Here is a 27,693-nt window from a genome sequence, read left to right on the forward strand (position 1 = left end):
TTATTCTAAAATAGATATAATGTTATAATATACTAAATAATAACAAATTAAAAGCTTAAATATACGATGTGATACCTATATACAATTATAATTTTTTCAGTTTAAGGGTAGATAAATCATATTTATAATAAATTACATATATATACGGTATTAAAAAATTATAAAATTGATATTTACTTAGAAATGTAATTAGTTAAAATTATAATTCATGTTCGGGTTTAAACCAAATACTGATCACGGATCATATTCGGGTGGAATCACTGTAGAGAAAAAATAGAGACATAATCTGAGCGGGTATATAAGTGCTCGTATCCGGGATCATATTTTATCTGAATAAGTATGTTCCAGATTTGGATCATATAAAAAACAGGATATCAATCATGTGTCATATTTTCTAACCGGATATAAGGCGAGATACCGGATAGTGCAGATCAATTTACAGCCCCACATCCGAATCGGTATCTCAACTGATTACTTCCGATTTTTGAAATCTGTCTGCAATCATGCTGCAAGTAAAATGACAAAAACTCTGAATTGTTGTTTTATATCAGACTAAAATTGTTTTGAAAAATAGAGTACAAAGGGCCAACACTAGTAACATTATAAGTAATAAATATGGGCCTAAAAGGCAAGTGATTCCCTAGTCCGGGCTCTTGCATACGTGGTTTTTAAACAATTATACAGTTTACACTATATACCATACACTCATCTGAGTGTAATAACAAAAGGAGGACTAGATACTTCAGGCTTCCTTCAACTGTAAAAGAAATGGACTCTGGTCTATTTCAAAGTCTATGTCTTTGTTCACGGGCTTCTTCGTGATCCCCACTCTTGCGGGTTTTGACTGGTTGGCACTTGTATTGTTTGCGTTGTGGCTGCTGTTTCTTGATGTAGGTGTATCGTGATTATGTTTGCCTTCGTACGAAGTAATGACAGCTTTAGGGTCTGTTGAAGCCCTCTCGACATGCTTTCTAACATTGCATCCTGAGTAAGTGCATTTGTAATAACTCCTGCAAATTAAAATTTAACTGCATCAGAGCTGATCATTACAAAGTTGTAGGGCTTGTATCAGATTGCATAGCTGGAAGGTCGGATGAAAAATGAATACGCAGAACAATACTGATCATTACAAAGGCTTGTATCAGATGCATAGCTGGAAGGTCTGATGAAAAATGAATACCCAGAACAATACTGATCATTACAAAGTTGTAGGGCTTGTATCAGATGTGTAGCTAGAAGGTTATGAAAAATGAATACGCAGAACAATAGAAACCCTAAGAAATTTTCTAAGAGAAACTAAAGATATTTTTTTCTCTAATTTTCTAGACCCGATAAAGGCCATATTGAGGATATGATTGGTGTTCAAAAAATCAGCGATTAATATTAATTGCTGTTCGGTGGCTGCTAAATAACTGATTAAGCGAAAATCGTGTAAAAATCAGTCAAGAATCGGAAAAAAATGGTCAAAATTGGGTTAATCGGTAAAAAAACGGCCTCATTGGTAAAAAGTTAAAAAATATATAGAAATATAAAAAAAAATAAAAGGTATAAATTTGGAAAAAAGGTATAAAATGTTGTTCTCGTATGCATAATTATTATTTTAAATGATTAAATAATGAATTTTCTTAATTTTTAATCTTAAATTGACCTCAAATCATGAGTTATATCTTAAAAATTATATTTACTTTAATAATGTTATAACTATATATTTCAAAATAGTTATATATTTATATAAATTGTATATGTATAATCAAAATAATAAAATAAATACATATATTAATAATTACATATATAAATAATATTAAATTAGTTCTTATTCATATTCATCATTCCTATTAATCTCTGTACTATGCCTACAATGCTTAAGTCCTCATCATTCCTATTAATCCCTGTACTGCCTACAATGCTTAAGTCCTAATCCCTGTACTGCCCACAATGCTCAAGTCCTATTCCCGCTTTTCACATATGATTTTTACAAGGTACCATCACAGACTATGATTCAAGAAAATGACAAGTCAGTGAAGCTGCATCTGTAAAGGAACCATTACCCTAATTAAAGGTCCTAAACTCTCACTATTTGTTAGAGTAATTTAAACAATCAGATAAAATATCCTCTCACGATTTCAAATGATCATGAAGATCGTTGGGCCAATTGCAGTCAGGGACGAGGCTATGGGGTGGCCGGCTGTGGCCGGCTGTGGCCATGGCCCCCCTTGGATCACCCTAATAATATTTACTTATAAGTATCATAAATATTTGCTAATATGAGTAATATTTTTTTGTCATATTGGATACATATTTGGTATATAAATCTAATAAATAAATTCTATCTCATAATATTCATGGATATGAAATATTACTACTGAAGCAAACTACTGATTGAATCAGGGTACCGTAGAGTGAGAACACATCAAAAGAAAAGTCTGTCAATACAGGGTTTTCGTCCAAAGGTCACTCCATACCTTACTTTGACAAGAGGCTAAAGATTGAAGCCATTTGAGAGACGGTGTATGTTAGTAAAACCTAGTGAAAAATGGCAGTATATATTTTAACAGCCAGCATTATATACTATTAACAGTTCCACGTTAGATTTATCATAGCGTTTTGCTAAGTCTACATATATTCCTGGAATATATATTTGTTATTCATAAAAGGCAGATAAACTGCAACCTCGCTTTAACCACCAGACAACCTCTGTATTGTAAAATTGACTTCTGAGTAATGAGTACCTATAATCTATAAAGGACAGATTATTAACGACTCTGAAATAAAGTAGGCCTAATCTTGAACCACTGTAAAACCAAATGATTCTTTAATCCGTCGAGGAAATTACTGTCATATGGATGATTATGATTCTTAAATAAGATAACTGGTGATATATATTCACCACAAATTTAAATGACATATACGTGCTCAAACTCGACGGTGTATTATTTGTAATGCAGCATGCGAAGCTATTAACCGGATACAGCTATGACCAACATGCATATATAGAAGAACAATCAAGAGAAATAATGCCAATATATTTCATGTCAAATGTCTAAAAACTCTACATTACTACTCAACTTATAAATAAGAAATGTTAACCTTGGATTTTGATTACCCTTGACCACTTTTTGTCCATATTTTCTCCATTTGAACCCATCATCTAGAAGATCAACTTCACTTCGGGTTTGCACCACTATCCTCGACTCTGTTACTGCTCTATGAGATAGAGGCAACTCCAGTGACCCACCTTCTATATTCCTGCATCCCATAGCATATCACACAAATCAAGTTTTCTAAGCTTTTGAAGAGCAAACCACAAGTATACAAATATAATCTGAGCTTGAGTGAAGAAATGCTAAGAGACCATAATAATCAGTAACTTGCCTTCTTTTAGGATTCGGTTCTCCATCTTCGTCCTCATTCACTCTTGTTTCAACATCATATGTTTCCTCATCATTATATATTTCATGTGATTGTTGAGGTACCAGTTGAGTTGATATCTGATCAGTAGGTACAAGAAGGTAAGGTACAGTCTCCTCTGACCTACTTGATTCAACCTTTGCCTCAGCATTTACAGCTCTACTACGATCACTTCCACCTTTTGTGCGTTTATTGGACAGAGGTAGCTCATGATTATGCTGACCTTTGTACGTAATCTCAGTTACCTGGCCATTAGGAGAACATTCAACTTTCTTCTTAACAGGGCAGTTGACATATGTACACTTATAGTAGCTTCTCGGATACTCGCTTGCTTTGACCTGCTTCTGTCCATATTTTCGCCAATTGTAACCATCGCCGGCAGGTTTATCAGTACTGAGCGAAGTAGATAGTGACTTCTTTTCAAAATTCGAGATATCTGGTGATTCGATTTTTGAACTTTCAGGTTCCAGTTTGGCATCATGCGTCTGTTGTGCGAAAACTAAATCGGATCCAGAGCTAGCATATGTCAAAGTTTCTGCAGAAGCAGTTAATAGAGAAGGCAGCTGACTGTCGGCTTGAATATGCTTAAAAGATTGGGACTGGGACAATGCAGCCTGAGCCGTAACATGAGCCAGAGCTTGCTGGTGGGACATCCCGAAAGGGCTCTGCATAAAACAAAGCAGACAGATTATCATCCAATGCACTTGTAGGCAAAAATCCAAAGTGTCTACTTACCCTATAAGGCATGCCAAGTATATCCACCAAATCCAGTACGATGCCAGTTCATGAAAGAAACATTATCCCATGTACCCTCAACTCCAAGGCATAACTAATTACTAATGATAAAATTACTTCCTAGTTCCTACCACATGAAATCAACCACCAAAAATCGAAAAGTTAATGGAAGCTATCAAAGATCCAAAATTGTATAGTCAAATCCAAACTTCTGCTTACAAAGAACAAAAATTGGAGCTAATTGGAACTAATAAATTAAAAAGATCCAAACTTTACTAATCAAAAACAAAAAAGATTCAAATTTACTAATCAAAACCAAAAAAGATTCAAACTTTACTAATAAAAAAAGATCCAAAATTTCACAAAATCAAAACAAAACACATAAAAATCACCCAAACAATATTACCAAGAATCAAGAAATTACCTGAAGAGGAGAAAAAAACCCAGGAGAATTAAGAAAGCCAGAAGGGCTTAAACCAGGAGGCATCATAAACAAAGGTGACTGAGCAACAACTAAATTCATAGGTCTATTCTGCTTAAACCCTGATTTCTTATCACTCCCATCTTCACTTTTAAACTCTTTCCCAGACAATTGTCCAGTCTTTGCCACAGGAGAAGCCATAGCTCCAGCAAGAAGCTGAGAGAAAGAACAGTTATCTGAATCAGGGTAATACTCTGAGAAGAAATTTGAGACAAGGGTCATTGGGCCTGGACTCAAACCTCCAGGCCCACCTGAGAAAAGAGCTTCCATTGAAGGCCTTGGTGGCAGATTTAAAGTAAATGATGGTCTTGCTTGTGTAGCCAAACCTTCTTCTGCTTCACCCATTTTTCTTGCTTATCTGTATCTACAAGTATGCTTATATAAGCAAAGTTGACTTTCTTGAAGTTGTGAAATTGAGGCAGGAACAGAAAGATTTAATCTTTACAGATAGTATAAGTCTAAACAGACACAGTTATAGTACTTTTGTTGTCTGGCATGTATCATGTGTGTGTATAGTACTAAGTGAAAAGTGGCTGTTTCTTGATCTGGAAAATGGTTTTAAGACAAGAAAATAGATAAATAAAAGTGTGTACTTGTGTAAGTAGTATATGTGGGTGTTTTTCTTACAGGGAAAATGCAGTTTGTGGGTTGTGTTTGGGATTTGATTAATGGGGGCAGTAATAGGCTTATCCTTTGATTGATTTTGGACATAGTGTGTGTATTGCAGTTGTGATGTGACTCACTTGACTCTCTCACCTTCTGCTTTTACTTTCTCTTTCCTATTTTAGTAGATCCAATCTCTTAAATTCCTCACACAAAATATCATGCAAACTAGTACTCCCTCCGTCCCTTTATACATTTCTTATATTGACTTTGAACACTATTTATATTAAGTAATTGGTTATTAATTTACGTCTAATTTATTAGATTAAATATAGTCTCGTTTGATTCATATTTATGAGTACTTTAATATAATGAAATTTTTATATTTAATACTATTACGAAATTAAATATATTAACAATCAAAAGTGTGCATTGGCAAACGTTTCCAACATAAATAGGAAACGTTTTTAGGGACGGAGGAAGTAGTATTTATCTGGTTATATTCCGGACTCGTGCTATGTACGGATTGGTTTTAATATTATATATTTTTTTAATATAATTTGAATTAAAAAAATTTAAGCTATAAAAGTTATTTATTTGAAATTTTAATAATATAATTTGATAATACTAATTAATATACACATATGTGTATAAGTTAGTGATACTACGGTTTTAAAAATAATATAATAATTGAAATTTATATTTTTATTGATATTTATAGGTGTGTTTATGAAAAATCATTATATTTAATTAAAAGGTAAATTTTAACTGAGATGATTAGTATGCAAATTCTCATTAGTCTGTTAACCAATCAAATCCAACTAACTATATTTAAATTTATGTTATTTTAATATGTTTAAATTCGAATCACTGGTAAAAATTTATGAGTCAATGGAAAAAAAATTATGTTAGCTTGAGACATGTTAGGTCAACCAAATCCAGCTAATTATACTTACTATTTTATTTAATTTTATTTTAGCCCGGGTAATTATTATTTGATTTTAGATCGAATGGATAATATGTACTCCATCCGTCCCACTGGATTCTTTATGTGTTTTTTTCTCATACTTGACATGTTTTTTAAAGCTACTATAAAATATAGTTTCTATAAATTTTTTTAGAATTTTTTTTCCTGTATAAAATTTAAACAATATATTTTAATTAAAATAAAAAATATTTAAAATTATTTATGTAACCATGTTTTACAGGATCTTTAAAATGCGTGTCGATTCTCCGTCCCCCGATATAAACAACTCACTGGGACGGAGGGAATATTATTTTATTTTAGTTTATGACATTATATCGACCTCTTGAATTTTCTTTGAAATTTTTATTTTGTTAAATTCTTAAACGTACATTTCACCGAACAAAGGGATAATATTGTGAGATTAAAAAGTCTCATTAAAAAATTTTAACTACCCCTATTTTTAATATTTATATAAAAATTGTGTTTTGTGGGAATAGAACTTGGGTTACTTCATTCTTCTATACAATCTCGTACCACCACACAATATTTTCACATGTGTTTTTTATCATACACATAATATGTAAGTGTGGTGAAAAAATATTTTATTTAACTTTAAAGATAGCTACTTGAATTCCGCAAAAAAATGATAGTTACTTGAATATTTGTACAATTAATTTTAAAGAACTGAATTTCAGATTTAAAGTTAGGCATAATACATAAATGAATTATTATTTTATTTATTATTATTCTTTAGTTTGAAAATATATCTCATATATTTTTAACAATTTTTTATTATAAAAAGTAATTAAAATGTATATATATAATTTTTAAAGAAAATATTAAAAATAGAATCGCCTATATATAAATAATCTAGATTGATATTAAATATTTAGATAAGTTCGAATTATAATAAGTCAATGAATTTTAGTTTATTTTGAATTTGAAATCAGAATTTAACCCATTGTTCAAAAAATACTCGAAATTTGACTACATGACTAGCCGAAAAACATTGTCATATTTTACGTTTAGTAAATTTAAATTACAAGTTCGACGAGAATATCTTACCAATAATGTGAATTTTTTTAATATTTTATACTAATATAAAAAAATGTGTTTGAGGTATTTATAGGATCAAGTCAATTGATTATTTGTATTAAAATTACTAACTTCACTAATAGCGCAATAGTGTTTTGTGACTTGTCCCGATTTTAAAAATATTTGAAATTTGATATGTGATCTCACGTGATTCGTTAAAACTACGATCATATATTAAATCGATTTTTTTTTCATTTTTCACTTTAAAAAACTAGCATTTTAAAAAGATAACAATATTTGTTGATCAAGGTAATATTGTACAAATATTTTGAATTATTTTAATATTTTGAATTATTTTAATTTTTTAAATTATTCAAATAAAATTTATAACTATAGTATATTGTAGCATTTGATTTAATACATTTTATACTATTTAATATATATATATATATATATATTGTTCAATAATTTGAAGGAATTAACCAGTTCAACTAATATTTATAAAATTTTATCGAATTGAAAAATATTTAATTTTAGGAAGATAGTATACAATATTATCAAATTATTATATGAAGAAATATTAGAGTTATATTGAAAGAAACTTAAAAATAGTTTAAAAACAATATAATTACACTTTTTCCTTCAAATTCTTGAAAAAAAACATAAACATCAATAATAAATCTTACAATATATAATTTATTTTTATGTTACACGATTGACACTCAGTCGCGTAAAAAACAGATATGGATTGTTTGTCAATGATAATGTGAATATCATATATAAATTATTGCAATTTATTTATTGCATAATTTTAATTTTTGAATAATTATAAATACATGTTGTTCAAGTAATCAATTGTCTCATAAGATATTAATAATGATTATACATGTACATAAATCAGATATTTAGCATATAAATAATTGAAACCATCGTAATTTTCTAAGAAATGTAACATACGATAATTCACATGCTAACATATACATATATAACTTAATCTTATATTGTTAAGAGTAGTGTAAAAAAACTAACATTTTTCCAAACATACATATGTTAAATTTCAAAAACTAACATTTTTCATTAAAATCGACTTTTATATTAACAGTAGTGTAAATTTATATTATTTTATATTATGATTGCAAGTAGTTCTGAATTTAGTTATTCATTTTCATCTTTTTAAATTGAGTAAGTTAACTGTAAGTTAGTAGAGAACTCAGTAATAATATACACCAGTTACATAGTTTATTTAAATGAAATTCAAAATTTTTGGTCAACTCTATATTCAACATATATGTTAGTTTTAAATTTTTTCTTTGTAAACATATCAACGACATTTTACATATTAAATTAATTTGTTTCATTTTAAACGTACACTGACTACCGTGTTTATATTCATTCATTAAATAGAATTATACAACACAAACAAGAATACATATATTTTTCTTAATAAGCTATATTGGAAACGTTGTTTAATTTAGTAATGTTTTGTAATGTTTTACTCTATATTTAATTTGATATTTATTTTAATATATCTATAAAATAAAACAATTTAAGACTTGATTAATTAACTCATTTTTATATACTAGCTTTATACTAGGGCAAAACAACAAGAGTATATATATTTTAATTGTACAACTTTTTATTTATAGTTAAATTTAGAATTTTAAACCCAAATTTCTCGTGTAACATAGCCAACTTATTCTAATCAACGAACCGAAACATGATCTTCTAATCATAGTAATTTTAATTTTTTTTTTGTAACCATCGAACTATGTTAGCTTCTTTATACTCATTTTATAAAAGAATAATGTAGGATATTCATAAGCATAAAATATACAGTATAGATAGACGAACATTCGATAAATAAATAAACTCATCAAATAAATTAATAATCTCGGTAAATAAAAAAACTACATTTCCGAATGTATTCATTCATCATGATTTTATTGTACATGTTTGTGACTGTTCTCGGGATGAGCAAACCTAGACCAAAAACTGAAACCGAAACCAAGACCGAACAAAACCGAACCAAACCGCACCATTAAAAACTGAACCAATTAATAACCAAACCGAATAAAAACCGATCTGATAATATGGTTGCGGTTTGGTTTTAATATTTTTTAAACCGAATACAAAACGACCGAACCAAACCATTCACAAATTTTCAACACATCTGTAATTCACAAGTCAATTGATTACCCTCCATTTTCTTTACTTTGCTAATTTGGTTGATTACTTTTTTACCATTAAAATTGACGTATAATTTATATATGTCTTACAACACAATCAAATAATCATATTTATTTCAACAGGAGCAAAATGGCAAGGGGATAGGCTGGTACAAAAATAACTCGGTACTTTTTGTAGTCATCTATGGAAGGAATTCGTAAAGAAATAGATTTGAGACGAAAAGATTTAAAGAAGAAGATTTGTCTCTTTACCAAAATATATGTATATCCATTCACGATCTTGTAATAGAAGCAGAGGATCATTCCCTATAAATCGATAATTAGTTAAAAAAATTATGAACATAAAATCATATTTACGAATAAATAATTTAGAATCAATTTATACCCCGTAATCACATAATATGTGACGTCGAGTATGACCATGAATTGTATGGGGGAAGTAATTAATACCGCTGATATTTGAACATGCTGAGAAGATAAAAAAAACTCTTATAACAACGCATATAACGACCATCGCCCATTTCACGATAATTTTAAAATTTTCATTACTGTTAAAAACTAAAAATATCTCGGTATGAAATGTTTAACTACCATCATTAATAATAAGCATGCTCTACTTCAATGATTTGGATCAATTCTTATTGAGTAAAATGTTCGGTAAAGAAAATTAAAATAATATTTTTCTTTATACTACAATCACTTTGAATATTACACGTTCTTACATATTTTTTTATAAATATACCCATATTCTTCAGTTACAAATATTTGTAAAATATATATTTAATAAATATTAAACTATTTAAAAATTAATAGATAAAAATTGCCCGTGTCTTGAAGGGCTTTAGCAGCTAGTTTTAACTAATATTGAAACTTTGAAATATATTGAGAAAACATTTAAAGTGCAGAAAGCAAATTTTAACTACTGCTGACCAATTGTATTAACACCAGTACAGTACATGACCTATAGTCTAGTGTTGAGCTAACCCAAATAACTTTCCCAACAACCATTCTTTCTTTTTTCATAAAGTGAAACCTTAAACTTCAACACCTTAATTGCAGTGTTTACACTTAATTATGTGCAGGAATTACGAATTACGTGCAGTGGCGGATTCATAAATTTAATTGCAGGTGATATTAGTCATATTTTATGAATATTTTCATATAATTTTTAAAAATTTAATAATAAAAAATATATAATTTTATTTTAAAGAAGACACGTGTTCTCGTTCCACTTACTAAAGGGGTGATAATTATCATCTTGCTCACAAGTTCGAATCTCACGGAAGGATAATTTATGATTATGACTTCTGAAGCAGAGTATGTCGCTTAAATGTCGTTTATCTTGGTTCGCGTGGTTTGCAGGTTATTGCGTATAAATCCGAAGGATAACAGCTGCGAGTTCACTACAATAAAAGAAAAAGTAAAATTCTCCATGATTACGTGACAAGTAATCAACGGAAACACGAGTGTGTATAAAAATTACTTGATTTTCTTATCTGTCTCTTCATGAATATTAGATAGATTTATTTATATCGAGATGCATGTAAAAATTGTGGCCATAATTTTATTCAAAAAATATCCAGATTGCCGTAATAAGTTAACACTCAAATGATTTATGCAGCCGTTTAGAGTTACTCCGCACCAGCTCACCAAGTGTCAAGTGGCCACCATTCATCTTTTTGGTTCGGTCCCGCTTTGTTTAATCCTCTTTCATGGTGTTATCGTTATGAAAAAAGATACAGTTTCTGATTTTTGGATCTTTATGCCAAATTGCAGAGCATTATTGCAAGTATCCCTTCCTCGGCTTTCATATAGACACGTGTCGGATCCCGCTTACACGCACCTCGATTAATTTTGTACAAGACTCAAATAGCATCCCACCGCTATTGAGCGTAATCTAAGTTTTTATTCATTTATCGAGAATATTTAATATTCAAGTAAATAATGTAATATCTCTATTGTACTGCAAGTATTCCTTCCTCAGCTTTCATATAACCCGTTTCGGTCCAACTGACACGCACCACGATTAATTTTCTACAGGGCTCGAACAGCATCCCACCGCTGCCGAGCGTAATCTAAATTTTTATTCATTTATTGAGAATATTTAATTTTCAAGTAAATAATGTAATATCTCTATTGTCCTGCAAGTATCCCTTACTCAGCTTTCATGTAACCTGTGTCGGTTCCAGCTTAGACGACGCACCTCGATTAATTTTGTACAGGGCTCGAACAGCATCCCACCGCTGCCGAGCGTAATCTAAATTTTTATTCATTTATCGAGAATATTTAATTTTCAAGTAAATAATGTAATATCTCTATTGTCCTGCAAGTATCCCTTACTCAGCTTTCATGTAACCTGTGTCGGTTCCAGCTTAGACGATGCACCTCGATTAATTTTGTACAGGGCTCGAACAGCATCCCACCGCTGCCGAGCGTAATCTAAATTTTTATTCATTTATCGAGAATATTTAATTTTCAAGTAAATAATGTAATATCTCTATTGTCCTGCAAGTATCCCTTACTCAGCTTTCATGTAACCTGTGTCGGTTCCAGCTTAGACGACGCACCTCGATTAATTTTGTACAGGGCTCGAACAGCATCCCACCGCTGCCGAGCGTAATCTAAATTTTTATTCATTTATCGAGAATATTTAATTTTCAAGTAAATAATGTAATATCTCTATTGTATTGCAAGTATTCCTTCCTCAGCTTTCATATAACCCGTCACGCACCTCGATTAATTTTGTACAGGGCTCAAACAGCATCCCACTTCTACCGAGCGTAATCTAAATTTCTAAATTTTTATTCATTTATCAAGAATATTTAATTTTCAAGTAAATAATGAAGTATCTCTGTTGTAATAGAATTTGGTGAAATCATTCGTTTATCCGGATTCTGTGATATTTGAATATAAATCTCAAAATTTTGAGATAAATTTAAACGATAACAGGCCAAGTTTTTGATAAACCGACTGTGCACACAACTAATCACCGGATAGCTGGGGGATAGAATATTAAATTAGAAACCACCCAACTTATTTTGTTCCACATAACATGTCCATGCCAGTTGTATTTCATTGAAGTTTTTCTCCTGCTTGCTAAAATAAAAAGGCAACATATCATACATTCAGTAGCTGGAAACAGAAAGAAACGGACCCCTTCTATATAACAACCTGGATTTGTTAAATTGGGGGTTTCAAGTCGAAACATGCAGTTGAGTGTGGCAGAATTACGTCCTGTTTGGTTCATGGTTAGCATTCAAAACCCGACATGATAGTGGTGATCTCAGATTTAGCTAAAACGGTAAATTACAAGTGCAGTCATCTAAGAAACTATGAAATGGGCAATGAGTGACTTAATAGCTCAGTATACAATAAGAGATACTACAGAAATAACACAAATGCAAGGACTTACAGCTTGGTTTCTATAAAGTAAGTCGATGATACGGCCAAGCCTTCCACATCGTAAGTGCGAACCAGTCTCTGTCTTCTGCCTGCTGATTCGAGCCAACAGAACTCCAAATGGAATGACTTGGAATCTGTCACACTCTTTGACACATCACACGGGCATCCCAAGTACATGCCCTGGGGCAAAAAGGTCACTTGGAAACCACCATCATAGGTGACCACGTTGTTGGACATCGTACCGGTCCACTGAACATTAGTAGTAACGTCACTGTTTTTGGGTGTTGAACTATTTTCCTGTTATAAACACGTAGGAAGGGAGAAACTTAGAACATAACAATTACTTGCAAACACAGACTTGTTTAAAGTATCAGAAAAAAGATTGGAACTTGAAAGAATATTTCCTGTTAATAAAAAATATGAAGAGAAAAAGTTGGAACATAACAATTACTAAAATACAAAGAGACTTTGCATCTAAAGTATCAAAACCAACGAATTGTAAATGAGGAAGGAGAACTTAAGCACCAAAATTTTACCACAACAAAACAGTGTTACGAGATACACAACCCATTCATATTAAAGAAGGTTCTAATATGTCATCTCGTGCGAATATTCTGAAGGAAGAACCCGAAAAAAGATAGATTGGTAATGCATTAATGCTAAATTGCTAATGCATAATCCAATCGCATAAAATTTGCAGTAAGTATTTTACAACTTAGAGCTTGCATTAATTGAACACTTATCAGTTATCACCCAGTGCAAGAGCCCAGAATTAAACAAAATAGTGGAACCTAAGTTACCCAAACTCTGAAATAATCTACAATTTCAGCATGTTTACATATTGTTTTGGAAACATAGCTAATTGCACTCGGTGACATCACCGTTTATAACTGGTTGAATTAATTTTTTTTATAGATAAGCTCCGACATGGAGATTAAGTGCATCCATCATCCATGGCTGATTATTTAGTATGTGCGTTAAGTTGACAACTGATAATTTGTGATGGCCAGAACAACAAAACCGATGCACTTTTTTGTACACAACAAATATTATAAAAACCCTATCAAATTGAATAAGAATGGCTTGCTAAAATTTGTTGGAAGTTAAGCACTGTGCCCCCATATAAGACTTTCCTAGACAAAGAGACCAATATTTCTGAGATTTGTTATACTACGCTTATAGTTTTATTCTACTTCCATTACCATAATACTTGCGAGAACTTTTTCACAACAAAACGAAGTGTCAATTCCCAAATTCACTTCTTTTGCAAGTTTGTAGCATACTTCTGAAAGAACCAAACAAGAAAAAAACCAGGTAGCTATATATCTGTAAGGGTAAGAAGAGCACAAAGCACCTGAATTAGTTGACCTTTGTCATCAATTTCAAGTGAAGAAACTGTATCGGCTTCTGCAATGGTTGCTCCATAAATACCACTGCGTTTTGTCACAGACTGGCCTTTCCATCTACCAATGTGTGGCATAATTCTATCTGTGCTATCCTGAAAAACGTTACGGACTTAAAATATCTTAAAATAATAAAAACTTGAAAGATAAGAATATGTATTTCAGAGTGGTAGACTAGATTAAATCTATTGTTTCAGAAGAGGTGTCATTGTCATTTTGCAAAAAAAAAAGAGGTGGCATTGTCTTTTAATTAAGTACCTTTGAATCATTTAGGGAAGGGGCAATAAGCACTTCACCTCCTCTTTCTTCAAGAAATATTAGAATCATTTCAATAATCCCTTTGGGATCCATGATATGAAATGCTCTTGCTCGCATATCTTTCTCTAAGGAAAAGAGACAAGTCTCGCATACAATAGCAGGTCGCCGAGAGGGAAGTTTCAGATTTCTGCATTTAGTTTATGACAACAATGAGATAAGAACAAATTGACATTAGTAGTTGTGGCAGATTGTTATAATCAAGGCAGATTAAGTAAATTGAAAATTTCAGAGATGATGGCAACTAGCGCTGTGAGTTTATTTATTTTCAATCTGCTTTTAGGGCCTTTCTCAGGATACCTTAAAGTATAAACTTCTTGTCGTAGATCAGTATTCTATTTATGCAATTTGCAATTCATCAATCCAGTAATGGGGTGAGGACTATACCAAATTACCAATACAATGAATGGCTACTTTCTTAAATTCTTCATCACAACAGATGGATCAACATTTAAATGTATTTATGTATACTTCTAATCATGCACCGATAACAGAAATATTTGAAATATACAGATGCACTCACTTAGGAAACTCTTCTCCAATGTCATCTTCACCTAGAACCCCTTGTCTTAAAATAGTCTCCAACATGCCAGCTGTCTGGTACCTTAACGCAAAGGCCTTCTCATTGGGAAAGATGTTGATCTGCAAACTGAGTACAGTGGATATTCAACAAACACAAAGATAAGCATTTATATTGGCAACAGGGCCTTGGTAGTTATATACATAAGAAGATCCAATCAGTGATCATTGGACAAAAAGTCTTCCTGGTACAAAGAAGCTTACCTGTTGATATTTGTCCACAGTAAACATGTTGGTTTCCTTAATTTTGTATTCAGCCCATTCTTGTTCTCGATCTTCTTCAGAGTCCGAAGAGCTTGAAGGCGGTTGTTGGATATATAACCTACCAATTTAAAACAGAGTAAGATACTCTTTAAAAAGCTTACACAGTAACTGCTGAATAATTCTTTGTTAAAGAATTTCAGTATGTCAAGGGGCTGTTTAACAGCATCAGACGAATCTTGATGACAATATGACTACAATTTCATATTTCATTTTTATCTATGAAATTAAGGGCTCAGTTTATTTACGAGGTTATAAGACCCATATACATTTTCTTAATCAGTTCAACTCCTCGATCACCATGCAGCAGTTGAACAAATAGGTCCAACTTTTCTAGTATAAAAATTAGTTTTGCCCATTAGCTATACATTAGTCTATAAACCAGAAAGTTGACTAAAACTCTCCGCAGAACTTGAGAAAAAAAGAGTACCGTTCACTAACCTTAACAATGTTCCAAGAATATCTAAAACAAAAAGATATTTCCCTTCTAGTAGTACAGTTCAGTGTTCGATGCTCTCGTCTGATAAACTCTTCTTCTTTAATTGCTTTCGATCACTTTCAATTATTATCAAATCACATTTACAAACACACTCCACTCAACACTAAATACGCAACCAGCAGTTAAAATTTACCCAAGCAACATTATCCATCAATATCATACTACAATAAACAAAAACCGCAACTTACGTCTGAATTAAACTAACAAGATCATCTTCACCGTAACAACTAACAGCAAGCTTAGTAGTCACTTCATTCAACAACTTCCCTTCCGGATCAAATTGCTGCCACGTCATCAAAACTTCCATCACACACACATTTATTAATTAAACCCGTCAATTTCATACACGACACGAAAACACGACACGAAAATACTTACATAAAAGGAACCAATCCAATTACCCAAATTGAGCTCAATGAATCTCTGAAGAGCGTTAATACTAAGAGCCTTCTCGTTATCTGTTAGTGTAGGGTACGGAGACGACGAAAACGACGCCGCTTTAATCCTGGAGCTCCGAAATGTGTTAACGGGTCGGGTAATAAACGGATTGAAATTAAAAGATTCGAAAGCAAATTTAGGGATTGCATTTGGGGAAAGAGAGTTGCAATTGTGAGAAAGTGTAGCTGTTGATGAACAAAACGACGTCGTCATTTGAGTGTTTAGGTGAAGTGTGTGTGAACTCTGTGTGGAAGCTTGAGTATGGCTATATTGGTTTTCTGTTTTCTCAGCTTTTCATTTTATTTGCCTTATCCACCAATATGAATATAACTAATATTATCTTTTTTTGTACTAATACGTAAAAACACTCTTGACCCGATTAACGATTAATGGAGACAGAAACTCCGATTAATCGGCCGGTTAATCGGTTAATTTACCGATTTTTAGAACACCGAAAAACAGTAGAAATATAAAATGGGTCGAACCCTTAACCTCTTTCTCCAGACTTTCTCGATACTGACCCCAAATATCGTTTATGGAAAAACATACAATATTTTTTTTAAAAAAAGGCAACTACATTTTGAAGAAAAATTAGAATTAGATAATCCACTTTTGATACAGAAAAGACTCTTTTAGTGAATCCTTGTCATGAATATGGGTTGGTTTAGAGTCGAATTAGCTGATATCAAAGACCACAAGCATAGCTTTGCACAACTGTTAAACTAGGCGTGTCCATTGAAAAGAACCTTAAAATCAGTAACGGTATAATCTTCATTTACATAGATACTCCATAACAAAAAAGAAAGACATCTGAAACTGATACATAAGAAAACTGATACAGAAGAGGCGAAAGAGCCTAATCATTCTTTAAATTGCCATTCCCTTCGGCACATGGGGCATTGCGCTTGAGAAGTCTGTGAATTCACCCACTTCAAGATACAATGAAGATGAAATGCATGGTTGCATGCACCCCATACTGCGAAAACAAATATTGCATTAAGCAAAACACTACTACTTGTATTATTCAAGAAGAAAATTAATGATTCATAGTCCAACATCCTTAACCGATGCACTAAATGAATAAAATAGATAAAGGAAAAGAATTGATACATCATAGATCACAAATACTACTATTGTGTTTGGTTGCGCCGTTGGGTGAATGAATTGGGAGGGAATAGACTAAAATTTGTATTATATTAAGGGTAAATCTTAACAAGTTCATTATTTCCTTCATTCCATTCCCAACAATCAACATTAAAAAATCAAACCTGACCAATTTGAAAAATTCCTAATCCAACTCAAATTTTATTAACAAATCTTAACACGGAAAATTCAAGCTCTCATTTGTTTTCACTCGTATCTCCTACCTCCATTGTTTCTCCTTTACTCTTGTTCACAATTTCTCATTCCAATCTCCCCAATCAAGGGGAGCATAAGATGTAATTAACCCCACACTACACACACATGTATACATATGTATTTTAAACACACAAGGAGGCATGCAAAGATAACGTATACAAAGCGAATGACATACTTAGTGGACAATCATCCCCCGGCAGTTTACAGTCAGGACAACAACCATCAAAAGCCATTCTGCAAATTCCACATGTTTCATCTTGAGCATCCCAAGTCCAAGAAGCTACAGCATGCCACCTATAATAATAGGAAGCATTAAAAGTGTTATTGACTGCTAAACAGAACTCAAATAAATTTAGTAATTGAGACTAATAGGGAGAAACAACTTACTCTGTTCATTAGTTCATCGGTATAACATCAAGCTCTGAGTCAAGAGAAAACTAAGTGGGAGAAATAAAACATAACATATTGCACAGAAAGTTGCAATAAAAATCCCAATTCCGCTTAAAGTAATAATACAGCATACAAATATACAACTAATAACAAAATAAGATTCCATCAATGCAAAAGAGAAATGGGTATATAGCATACTACTAAGAAAATTATGGCAAATCATCTAGAAAATTTTAAATAGAAACTCTGTAGCTAAGAAAAATTCCAAATAACTGAAGAGAAAAAAGCAGCTGAGGATACGTAAGAGTTTTACTTTCATCCTGTAGTTCCCTGCAAAACATCACAATACAAAGAATTAGTTTCACTACTATGCATGCTTTTAGATAATGTCAATAAATCCCCTGATAAAAAAAGGGGTGTTATAAATCATAAGAAACAGCTGAACCAGAGGTGACTAGTCAGATGGACACATATACAGAGTACGAGTCTACAAGAAGATCATTTCCACTTTCAAAGTATGTCAATATGCAAAAAAAACATATTAAAATGAAAAAAAAGGTATTCTATCCAAGTGATACAACTCTATGAATAAAGAAAACATGAAAGTAAGAGGGTTCTAAAGGTTTCTATAGGAGTTTTTATATCGAAATTTCCATAGTCTACATCTAACAAACGTAAATAACTTCCAATCTTTTTTGACGATTTTTCTTTCATTTCTACGATCGAAAACATTTTACTTAAAAGTGATATTATCTCATCAGTCATCAAGCAAATAAATTGCACTACTTTCATCAGCAGGCATGTTCAGTGGCCATGATAAAGTAGGCACAAATTTGTATGTTTGATTTGTTTATAAATACTTTGTATAGAAATTCTGTAAGAAACTAAGCATACGATAACCAGCCATAATAATTGAGTTCGTTCATGCAATAAGCACAAAACTACTTGTACCGTCATATCTGATATTTGGTTGCGCTTACCTGTAACCAAGGAAGTTACCATTTCCAAACTGTAACTAAATGCATAGCATACATACATATTCTTATGCACATCACATTACCTTAAACTGATGCAAGACATGAAATGTATCAGACATTAACTATCATTTTAACGTAAAATCAGGTGTAATAGCATTTGCTCCGATTACTAATTAATTATTAAAATCACTAAATGATAAGCACTTCTAAACAGTGATTAATTAATTACAAGGAAAATAATTCTTTGGGGACTTTTATCGAACAGTTAACATGCATTAGTCAAAACTTGCTAATCTAAACATATATCGCCCAATTGTAAATTATAATGATTCGGATCAAAACAATAATGAAAGATCAATCAATCGCATGATAATAAAGATTATACAGAAGATTTAATATACGAAATATACCTGAGAGTAGCTAGTATGGATATGAAGTGTTCTGGAAAAATTTAACAGTCAACACTCAATAATTATATGTTTTTACTTGTTAGAATATGTGAATTATTAATTATATGGTCTCAAATTTTTATTTAAGTTTGAAAAATGGTGTCTGACATTTCACTTGCAAACATTTGGATGGAATAATTAATTTTAATATTTTCTGTTTTCCTTTGTGTATTAAGAATTTATATGGAACTCCCTCCGTTTCAATTTATCTGTAATGTTTGACTTTTTGCGGTCAAACTGACCCAATTTTTACTGAAAATTTCATATAGTATATAATCGAAAAAATTTATAAAAATTATATCATTAGAAAGTACACATAATGTACTTTAATACGTATTTTTCGGTTTTTCAAAATAATGAAAGATTGATGTTTAATTTACAATCAAAGTTGAGTAAATTTGACCACAAAAAGTCAAACATGACAGATAAATTGGGACGGAGGGGGTAGTAAAATATCATATACTTCTTGAATCTTACATGTGCCCACCAATTAAAACCTAAGTGTGTTTTCGGCCGCAGGTGTTGGCTCAATTGGTTAAAAAAGGATAATTATCCTCTTGGTCACATGTTCGAATCTCATAGGAGGAGAATTTATGATTAGGTTTTCTGAGCCGTAGCATGTTATTTAAATGCGTTTTACCTTAGTTCACGTGATTTGCATGCTATTGCGTGAGCCCATGGATTTACCGGTGTGCACCCGAAGGCCGAAGTTAGCGGCTGCGGGTCCCCTGCGATTAAAAAAACACATACTGATACCCGATTTAATCGTTACAAAATACTCTACCGATCGATTTTACAAATCGATTAATCAATATATATTTTTCTTAAATTAATATATCAAGCTTAATAAATTAAATATAATTTTAAATATATACGATTAATATTAATTATCCGATTAATCATTACAACGTGTCTCTACGGAACACCAGTTGTACCAAGTCACTTGTGACAAACTTTGAGACAATTTTGGTACCTAATAAGCAGCCTAGCACGGATCTTTGATGATACATCAATTATAAGGCTGCATCTTGTTTACATCTAAAACAATAGAACACGGAGCAAATTGAATTATTTTTGTATTTGCAGGCACTCAGTTTATAAACGATAATAACTTGATACATTGAAAAATGGTCTATAAATCCTTCAGCTTATCTATGAACACAACAACATCAAGAATTCAAGATTCTATTTGTCACACTCCACCAGGGGTATACCTGGACATTTGTTATTTAAATCAATCATTCTATTTAGTCGAGACGTCTCAATAAATATTCAACTTGAACTTCCTTTGTCAATGGCATTATCCAAATTCCGTAGAGATCAGCAACCAGGCTTGGCTTAATTTTGTATACCGGCTCAGCCTTATCCTCCGTAACCTCTTGAGCATAAGTTCTGGTTTTCATCTCTACTCTCCTAATGATCACTTCTTCGACTTCTGGGTACGTTAGCAAGTCCATTAGCTGGGCCCTGTCCTACATAACCAATCACCAAAATATGACTAAGAAACTGAAATTAAACGTAGAGGTATCTCCTTCGTCAAATATTAGCCTGAGATACTCAAGACCGTTAACCAAAATTTCATATGAACTTGGGAGGCAAATGCAGCTTGGACGGAAACATACTTGTTCTTTTATAGCAGTTTCATAGGCATCTGGTGAGGCTCGAAATTTTGCTTCTGCTACAAATTTGCCATAATGAATTCTCTTTGAGAGGGCCTGTAGATAAAGATTCCAGAAAATTTTATTCAACCAAATGTTTATGATATATTAGAGATTTGGTGAATAGAGGCTAACTAAAAACGGCCAGAGAAGCATTTATTCTTGATCATTTCTATGAAGTATCATGATTGAAGAATGTTTCGAGCAACATTGAGTTTCCCTAAAGGTAAATATTCAAAGGACTAGGATGTGGCTCAAGTTTATTCATTAATTAAATTACAAGTTCATTATGGTTGATATACTAATGAGTTATTACATATCAAAGGCTAATAATGTCAATCTATACCCCAAGCACCATCAACTTAAATATAAAATGGAGATCAACAGAAATAAATTAGGGAGCACGGCGAAATGTGATCAAGTGGTATTCAAACAAAGAGGAAACAAAACTCTTAAACTGACCATCATTTCCACCTGTCCGGTATTTTTTTCTAATTAGCTCAGGCCTTGTACTACTTAGCTACACTAATTCCAAGTTCTACTTTAATTTTCCAAAACTGCCTTTACAACATTCCGATACAAATAAGTACTAAATTTTCACACTGCAGACAACCATAACATGGAATATGATTTGGAATGTCATTATCTTCAACAGTCACAATCTCAATAGTAAAAAAAATCGTTTACCCTGATTGAAGACGTGATCCTCCTAGAGGTGCTTATATTTCTTCACAGAATAGGAAAACAGTTTACATGGGCTGACAATTAATTCCTTTCAGAGGAGTTCATCTTTTGTTAAAGAGCAATCATAATTCAGTTTCCTTTGGTGCTCTTTAAAGTGGCAACCTTAATGGAGATGAAGGGTTTCACATCTAGATCAGAAAAAGACTAGAATAGGGGGCGGCAAATCCTTATTTTACTGTTTTTCTAAATAAGAACTTATGTAAGATTCCATATATCTCTGGGGGACTTGAATCGTTTTCTTCCTTCAAAAGGGGGGGGAGAGGGTACTATTGGGAACCTTCTTTGTTGACCGCGCCACAAGATTTAAGTACATGACAGTTTATTTACTCTCAGCCTAAACAACAAACGGATAGATACGAGAAAATATAGGTAATGATGGTACAAGAGGGGCTGATACTTATACAGTGAGATGTATGCCATAATGTCAATATTTAAACATAACTCGGAATACAAGAGAAGATGTAACACAGAAAACTATATATATAGTGAAACAATTACCTGCAAGCAAATTGTGTCACAAACTGCAGTTGCTCCATAGTTTCCATCTTCACCTTCCTTCACTAATCTTGGAACAAGATTCCTAAAATACATATCCCATATTCTACTGTTGATATTAATTGATTCAGTGACAGGATGCAGAACCTACATACATATCAGAAGTATATGAAATAATGGTCGGAATGATGTGATACAGATTTTTCAATTTTCATCTGATTATGTTTGCATTAAACAGTTATTTATATAATAATGACATAGTAGAAGTTAATTCCACAAACATGGAATCCTCTCATGCTACTTAAGAAAATCAAAATTTTCCGGGCAAATAGTCAGTAGCTTCAATGGAAAAACGAAAAACCATATCACTCTTATAAATTTTAAATGCTACACATAAAATTGAAGACAGGCTAGACTGTTTATGTATTATGAGGTTCTATAATTCATGTCCCGAATTACCCAAAGAGTTGCTGCCAAAGATCATATTTTCCAGGAACGTGGCTGATCAAAAACACTTGTCACTTGAGAGGATTTTGTTGTCGAGTTAAAATAAATGTTGTTAAATGTTCATGCATATGAACTTTGTTAAATCAGTCATTTATACAAGGTAACAATATACATAAGATACAGACGACCAATACATCTAATTTTCCTAAAAGTATTGCTTAGCATACAAATATTAGAACAGAGTTTCCCGGGCGACGTAAACAAAAAATTGCAAGCTTTAGCCATGTGAAAATGCTCAGGTAACTTCAACATTAAGCAGAAATGTAAATGTAGTAGTATGATTCCTATTCACGCTGCTCTGATCTCTTACCTGCGGATACTGCAAAGGTGGCAATACGGGTTCGGGTAAATGCTCCGCAAAAAAAGGATGCTCATCAGGACTCTTATATCTTCCAGCCTATGTCAATATTTACCGAGAAGGATTCTTGTCAGATCAGTTTTCTGTTCTTCCTGTATAATTTTGACATTATCGCTTTTAAAAATTACCTGAGCATGTAGTGTTTCAGTTCCCCGGAGCATAAATTCAACCAAAGATCCTTGGCAACCGTCCTTCCAAAAGGCATTTGGATCATATGTGTCTGAATTGTAACAATACTGTGCTCTCTCTACAAGGCTAAATATAATGCTATCTTCTTGCCGTATCAACGAACTTCTAATCCCATCCAAAGTATAAGAGTCGCTTTCATCAATCCTCCTTTTAGCATCTGATCTACAAAGAGAAAAAATAACTTCAAAATGGTTGCTGTGATTTTAAAACCAGCTAGACAGAGTATTATATTAAAACACATTCAAATACACACGACGAACAGAATACTATATGAAAAGACACAAAATAATATCCTCCAAATTAGTATGAAAATTCTCATTGCATGGACTGATTAGTCGATGAAAATGTGTATATTCTTAGTTTCATATTATAAGTGTGCCAACTTGTGTGCAAAACAACTGCAGTAGCAATTTAATGCATATTATAACTGTACAAACGAGCATAACTTTCCTAATGCAGTCTACTGGGCAATGTTTACAGGCTAATTCAATATTCAAGCAGTAGAAACACAAAACAATTTATAAAGGAGAAGAATTAAAACCATTGTCATGTTTGTTTCGTGGGATTATAATAGTGGAATTAGTATCCATGTATTATAATCCTTCACTATTATCCGTAACCATTATAATCCTTGTTATTATCCAATACTATGTTTGCTTAGAAAGGATTAAGTTTAGGATAGGATTATGTTCCTCTAAATTCGAATCTTATATCTGTTTTGAGGATAACATATCGATTGGATTGTTACCCTTCAAATTTTCCAACCCTATGTTGATTTCACATTGGGTTATAGCGAGAGAATAACAATCCAACCAACATAGGAATGGAAAACTAATACCTCCTCCAATCCATCCAAATATTAGAGAGGATTATAATCCTATCCCTTACTCCATGAAAACAAACATGGGATTACTATCTTAAAGGACTATTATCTTTAATCTAATTCAAAATAGGTTTTTACAAAACAAACATCGGAGTAAAAAAATTTAAAGGATTATAATCATATCCCTACTTAATCCTATGAAACAAGCACGGGTCAGTGTATCTATGCTGCAATATAATTGATAATACAAATTACAAAGTCCGGTTTTAAAAATCGAAAGTATATACATGTAATTTTTTTGTTGTGTGTCACTTCCAATTTCTGTTGTCAACTCTTGCATATATCTATAGTTCCACACTAATCAAGTACTACTACTTACTATGTACATAAATGTTAGCCAAACACCTTTAAATAGATAGTTCTACTTATTGCATACAAGATTTCAAGTACCTATCTTGTTCAAAACTTAGATTCCATAATTAGAAACAGAGAAAAAACATGAACATCAATCAAAATGGCCTGACATTAAAATAGTTAAAAGAGTAGCTAATTTAACTTTGTAAAAGGATAATAATATGGTATATAAAAAAAAGGACCGATAAACGATTGTTGCACCATATCATACACATGGTGGCCATTTTTTTACGCGCACAATAATATTGTTATACAATCGTTTGTCCTAGACCATCTCTAGAACAACAAACATATACAAATACAAACACATATCATGAAGTACCCAATGGAAGCAGCAGACGCTTGAACAGGCTGAAATGAGAAGTTCTTGAAATGCCTCAAATTAATACATCGAAAGCTGCAATTCTGGAACACCTGGCCAGAAAAAGTTGAACTGGGTTTGGATAAAGTGGAATAATTTGTTGAAATAATGGCAGGAGAGGCAACTCTCAGCAGCTTTGCTTCCATTGTTATACAACAAAATTTTAGAAACGAACACAGAAAATGATAACAAAAATGGTTGTTTTAGTTTATGTGCAAGTGAAAAGCAAGAAATATATTAAAAGAACAAGAACTGGGGTTGGTTTGAGGGAGCACAAAAAAGAAACAAAATCGGAGACTTTGAGGGCTTGCTATAGTTTTTTAATGGGAAAGAAAATAAGGAAGCGATTAGAAGTTAAAGTTTTGAATCGAAAAAATATCAAATTTGCATTTATTAATACTTATTTTTACTCCTTTTAAAAATTCGAAAGCATAGATAAGTCCGTTTGTAAAATTTTAAAATAAGTAATTTATAACTTAAAATACTTATATAAGCGTTTGGATAATTTACTTATAAGTCAGACTTCTTTTTACTTCAATGAACTAAAATAAATAATTTTCAAATATAATTCTCTTAATTCGTGAATTTGAAATTTAAATAACATTTACAAAGATGAATTTTAAAATAAAAATTAATAAAAAAGTGAAAAATCAAAATAAATTGACAAAAGTACGGGTTACTAACATTCAATTTATCAGCTTATACATTCTAAATTCAACTTATAAATTCCAAATTAAACTTATAAATTGGGTTATGTGCTTGTAAGCCCCTGAGAGCAAGTCCAATAGTGTTTTAGTGGGGTCCTTATAAATATTATAAAATATTAGCTTTTAGTGATTTAAGACATGGTTTTGAAATTGAACTCCTGCAATGATCCTTATTTTCATTCCTTATTAATATTATATTAATAAATTTGAAAATATATGTGGAAGAGAGAGAGAAAAGTAAAAAGAAGGAAGAGAGATGAATTTTTTATTGCTAAAAATGTTATAAGCGAGTACTAGAAGTTCCTTGAAGATAAAGAAGGAATGTCATGTCTTAGTGATTTAAGGAAGCACAAAGAAGGAATGTCATGTCTTAGTGATTTAAGGAAGCAGTAAGACAGTGTTGGAGCACCATTTTTTATAAAAATCATTATAATTGAATTTAAGAGCTCATATAAGGGAGCTGTTGGACTTATCTAAACTGCGTATTTTATAGCAGCCAAATGGGCCCATCATATATTTGCTTTGAGGCAACTAAGGGTTGGTGGGTATGTTTTGGTAGTTGGTGTTGACATCACGAGTGGGTAGGTTTGTGATGTGAAATTTACGGTTCGATAATATAGTAATCTTGTGGTACGTCCCAGCATTTGTGCGCCTGGATATACATGTTCCGGTTAAATCGCATAATCCGCATAAATTAAATCGATATTAAATTGACACAAATTAAAACGGAAATATGGTTCGCGGTTACGGTTCAATTACTTGAAAAATGCGGGTTATGGGTTGATTTTGGTTTGACCTTAATCCATGCCGCTTCCGATAAATAGTATATTGTTTTACTTTAAAAATAATATTGAAGACTTTTTTATTTTGCATTGAACATTTATTATTTTAACTAATTTATGAACATGTTATTAGACATTAGTTATTTGCAAATATGAGTGATACATTTTAATGTGAAAGAATACATAATTATATTATTAATTATGTAAATTGTAAGAAGAAAAGTTGCTTTGAAAAAATATATTATTTTATTTCCCGAGTTCACCAATAAGAAATGTCATAAATCGTAAAAATCCACTAAACCGAACCGGTAGTTTGGTTTTATTGGATTAAGAGTTTCGGGTTGATTTGAATTTTTTCAACATCGCAATTATGCGGTTTGGTTCCGATTTAACATATAAATCGAATCAAATCGGATCGCAATCACCCCTACCACCCTTGTGCAGATGTAACTAATGTGTCACACTACTTCGGATTATTCAATTTGGAATTCTATATATAATAGCCGAACAAAGATATAATTTCATGAGATTAAAAAGTCTAATTGAAAAGACTAAATTACCCCTATTTTTAATATAGTTTGCGGGAATCGAACTCTGGTTATTTCATTCAACTATACAACCTCTTACCACTACACCGTATTCTCACATGTGTTTTTTATCATACACATAATATATAAGTGTGCTAAATAAATATTTTATTTAACTTTAAAGATATTTACTTGAATTATGCAAAAAAAAAGATAGTTAGTTAAATATTTGTACTATTAATTTTAAAGAATTGAATTCCAGATATAAAATTGGGCATAGTACATAAATGGATTATTATCTTATTTATTAGTCATTTTTTAGTTTGAAAATATATCTCATATATTTTTAACATATTTTTTATTATAAAAAGTAATTAAAATGTACATATATAATTTTTTTATTAAAACAGATATAAAATTAGGCATAGTACATAAATGGATTATTATCTTATTTATTAATCATTTTTTAGTTTGAAAATATATCTCATATATTTTTAACATATTTTTTTATTATAAAAAGTAATTAAAATGTACATATATAATTTTTTTTAAAAATATTGAAAATAGAATCGCTTATATATAAATAATTTATATTGGTATACATATTTAGATAAACTCGAATTATAATGAGTCAATGCATT

At 31.6% G+C, this 27,693-nt stretch overlaps 4 protein-coding genes across 5 annotated transcripts; all 4 read right to left on the reverse strand.

Annotated features, from left to right (window-relative positions):
* Positions 1 to 518: 518 nt before the first annotated feature.
* LOC141661831 (putative WRKY transcription factor 3) lies at positions 519 to 5,319 on the reverse strand. Its single transcript, XM_074468835.1, has 4 exons — positions 4,568 to 5,319; positions 3,373 to 4,073; positions 3,088 to 3,246; positions 519 to 1,010 (listed from the first exon to the last, which is right to left on the reverse strand). The coding sequence occupies exons 1-4, from the start codon at positions 4,967 to 4,969 to the stop codon at positions 743 to 745; spliced, it is 1,530 nt and encodes a 509-aa protein (XP_074324936.1). The 5' UTR covers positions 4,970 to 5,319; the 3' UTR covers positions 519 to 742.
* Positions 5,320 to 12,684: 7,365 nt separating this feature from the next.
* LOC141661832 (uncharacterized) lies at positions 12,685 to 16,624 on the reverse strand. Its single transcript, XM_074468836.1, has 7 exons — positions 16,253 to 16,624; positions 16,063 to 16,157; positions 15,319 to 15,436; positions 15,059 to 15,177; positions 14,479 to 14,665; positions 14,172 to 14,315; positions 12,685 to 13,114 (listed from the first exon to the last, which is right to left on the reverse strand). Exons 1-7 carry the CDS (start codon positions 16,523 to 16,525, stop codon positions 12,824 to 12,826), a joined length of 1,227 nt encoding a protein of 408 aa, XP_074324937.1. The 5' UTR covers positions 16,526 to 16,624; the 3' UTR covers positions 12,685 to 12,823.
* Positions 16,625 to 17,017: 393 nt separating this feature from the next.
* LOC141724968 (anaphase-promoting complex subunit 11) lies at positions 17,018 to 17,970 on the reverse strand (the record flags this gene model as incomplete). Its single annotated transcript, XM_074527294.1, has 2 exons — positions 17,018 to 17,288; positions 17,847 to 17,970. Coding segments are annotated over 2 exons (240 nt in total), but the record flags the coding sequence as incomplete, so codon positions are not given.
* Positions 17,971 to 20,550: 2,580 nt separating this feature from the next.
* LOC141723299 (chorismate mutase 1, chloroplastic-like) lies at positions 20,551 to 25,342 on the reverse strand. 2 transcript variants are annotated; one of them, XM_074525096.1, is made up of 6 exons: positions 24,998 to 25,339; positions 23,378 to 23,600; positions 23,202 to 23,288; positions 22,388 to 22,531; positions 21,110 to 21,202; positions 20,551 to 20,959 (listed from the first exon to the last, which is right to left on the reverse strand). In XM_074525096.1, exons 1-6 carry the CDS (start codon positions 25,180 to 25,182, stop codon positions 20,735 to 20,737), a joined length of 957 nt encoding a protein of 318 aa, XP_074381197.1. In that variant the 5' UTR covers positions 25,183 to 25,339; the 3' UTR covers positions 20,551 to 20,734. The 2 variants fall into 2 exon arrangements, with proteins under 2 accessions (XP_074381197.1, XP_074381198.1); XM_074525097.1 differs by having other exon boundaries at positions 20,754 to 20,954; positions 24,998 to 25,342.
* Between the last annotated feature and the right edge of the window lie 2,351 nt (positions 25,343 to 27,693).

The sequence above is a fragment of the Apium graveolens genome, chromosome 5, assembly GCF_009905375.1.
Source record: "Apium graveolens cultivar Ventura chromosome 5, ASM990537v1, whole genome shotgun sequence".
Taxonomy (NCBI): domain Eukaryota; kingdom Viridiplantae; phylum Streptophyta; class Magnoliopsida; order Apiales; family Apiaceae; genus Apium; species Apium graveolens.

Bases quoted from the DNA above. Each gene is read 5' to 3' on its own strand.
- LOC141661832 (XM_074468836.1), bottom strand. From the start codon at position 16,525: ATGACGACGTCGTTTTGTTCATCAACAGCTACACTTTCTCACAATTGC. The intron at 15,437-16,062 runs GTAAGTTGCGGT...TTAAATTGGTAG, and splicing joins CTTGTTAGTTTAATTCAGAC to GTTATATATCCAACAACCGC. The intron at 14,316-14,478 runs GTACTTAATTAA...AACGTTTTTCAG, and splicing joins CTTCCCTAAATGATTCAAAG to GATAGCACAGATAGAATTAT.
- LOC141723299 (XM_074525096.1), bottom strand. From the start codon at position 25,182: ATGGAAGCAAAGCTGCTGAGAGTTGCCTCTCCTGCCATTATTTCAACA. The intron at 23,601-24,997 runs GTACTTCATGAT...TTCTCTTTGTAG, and splicing joins GCGTCTGCTGCTTCCATTGG to ATCAGATGCTAAAAGGAGGA. The intron at 22,532-23,201 runs GTAAGAGATCAG...ATATGTATGTAG, and splicing joins CACCTTTGCAGTATCCGCAG to GTTCTGCATCCTGTCACTGA.
- LOC141661831 (XM_074468835.1), bottom strand. From the start codon at position 4,969: ATGGGTGAAGCAGAAGAAGGTTTGGCTACACAAGCAAGACCATCATTT. The intron at 4,074-4,567 runs GTAATTTCTTGA...TGTTTTATGCAG, and splicing joins GGTTTTTTTCTCCTCTTCAG to AGCCCTTTCGGGATGTCCCA. The intron at 3,247-3,372 runs GCAAGTTACTGA...TATGGGATGCAG, and splicing joins GAACCGAATCCTAAAAGAAG to GAATATAGAAGGTGGGTCAC.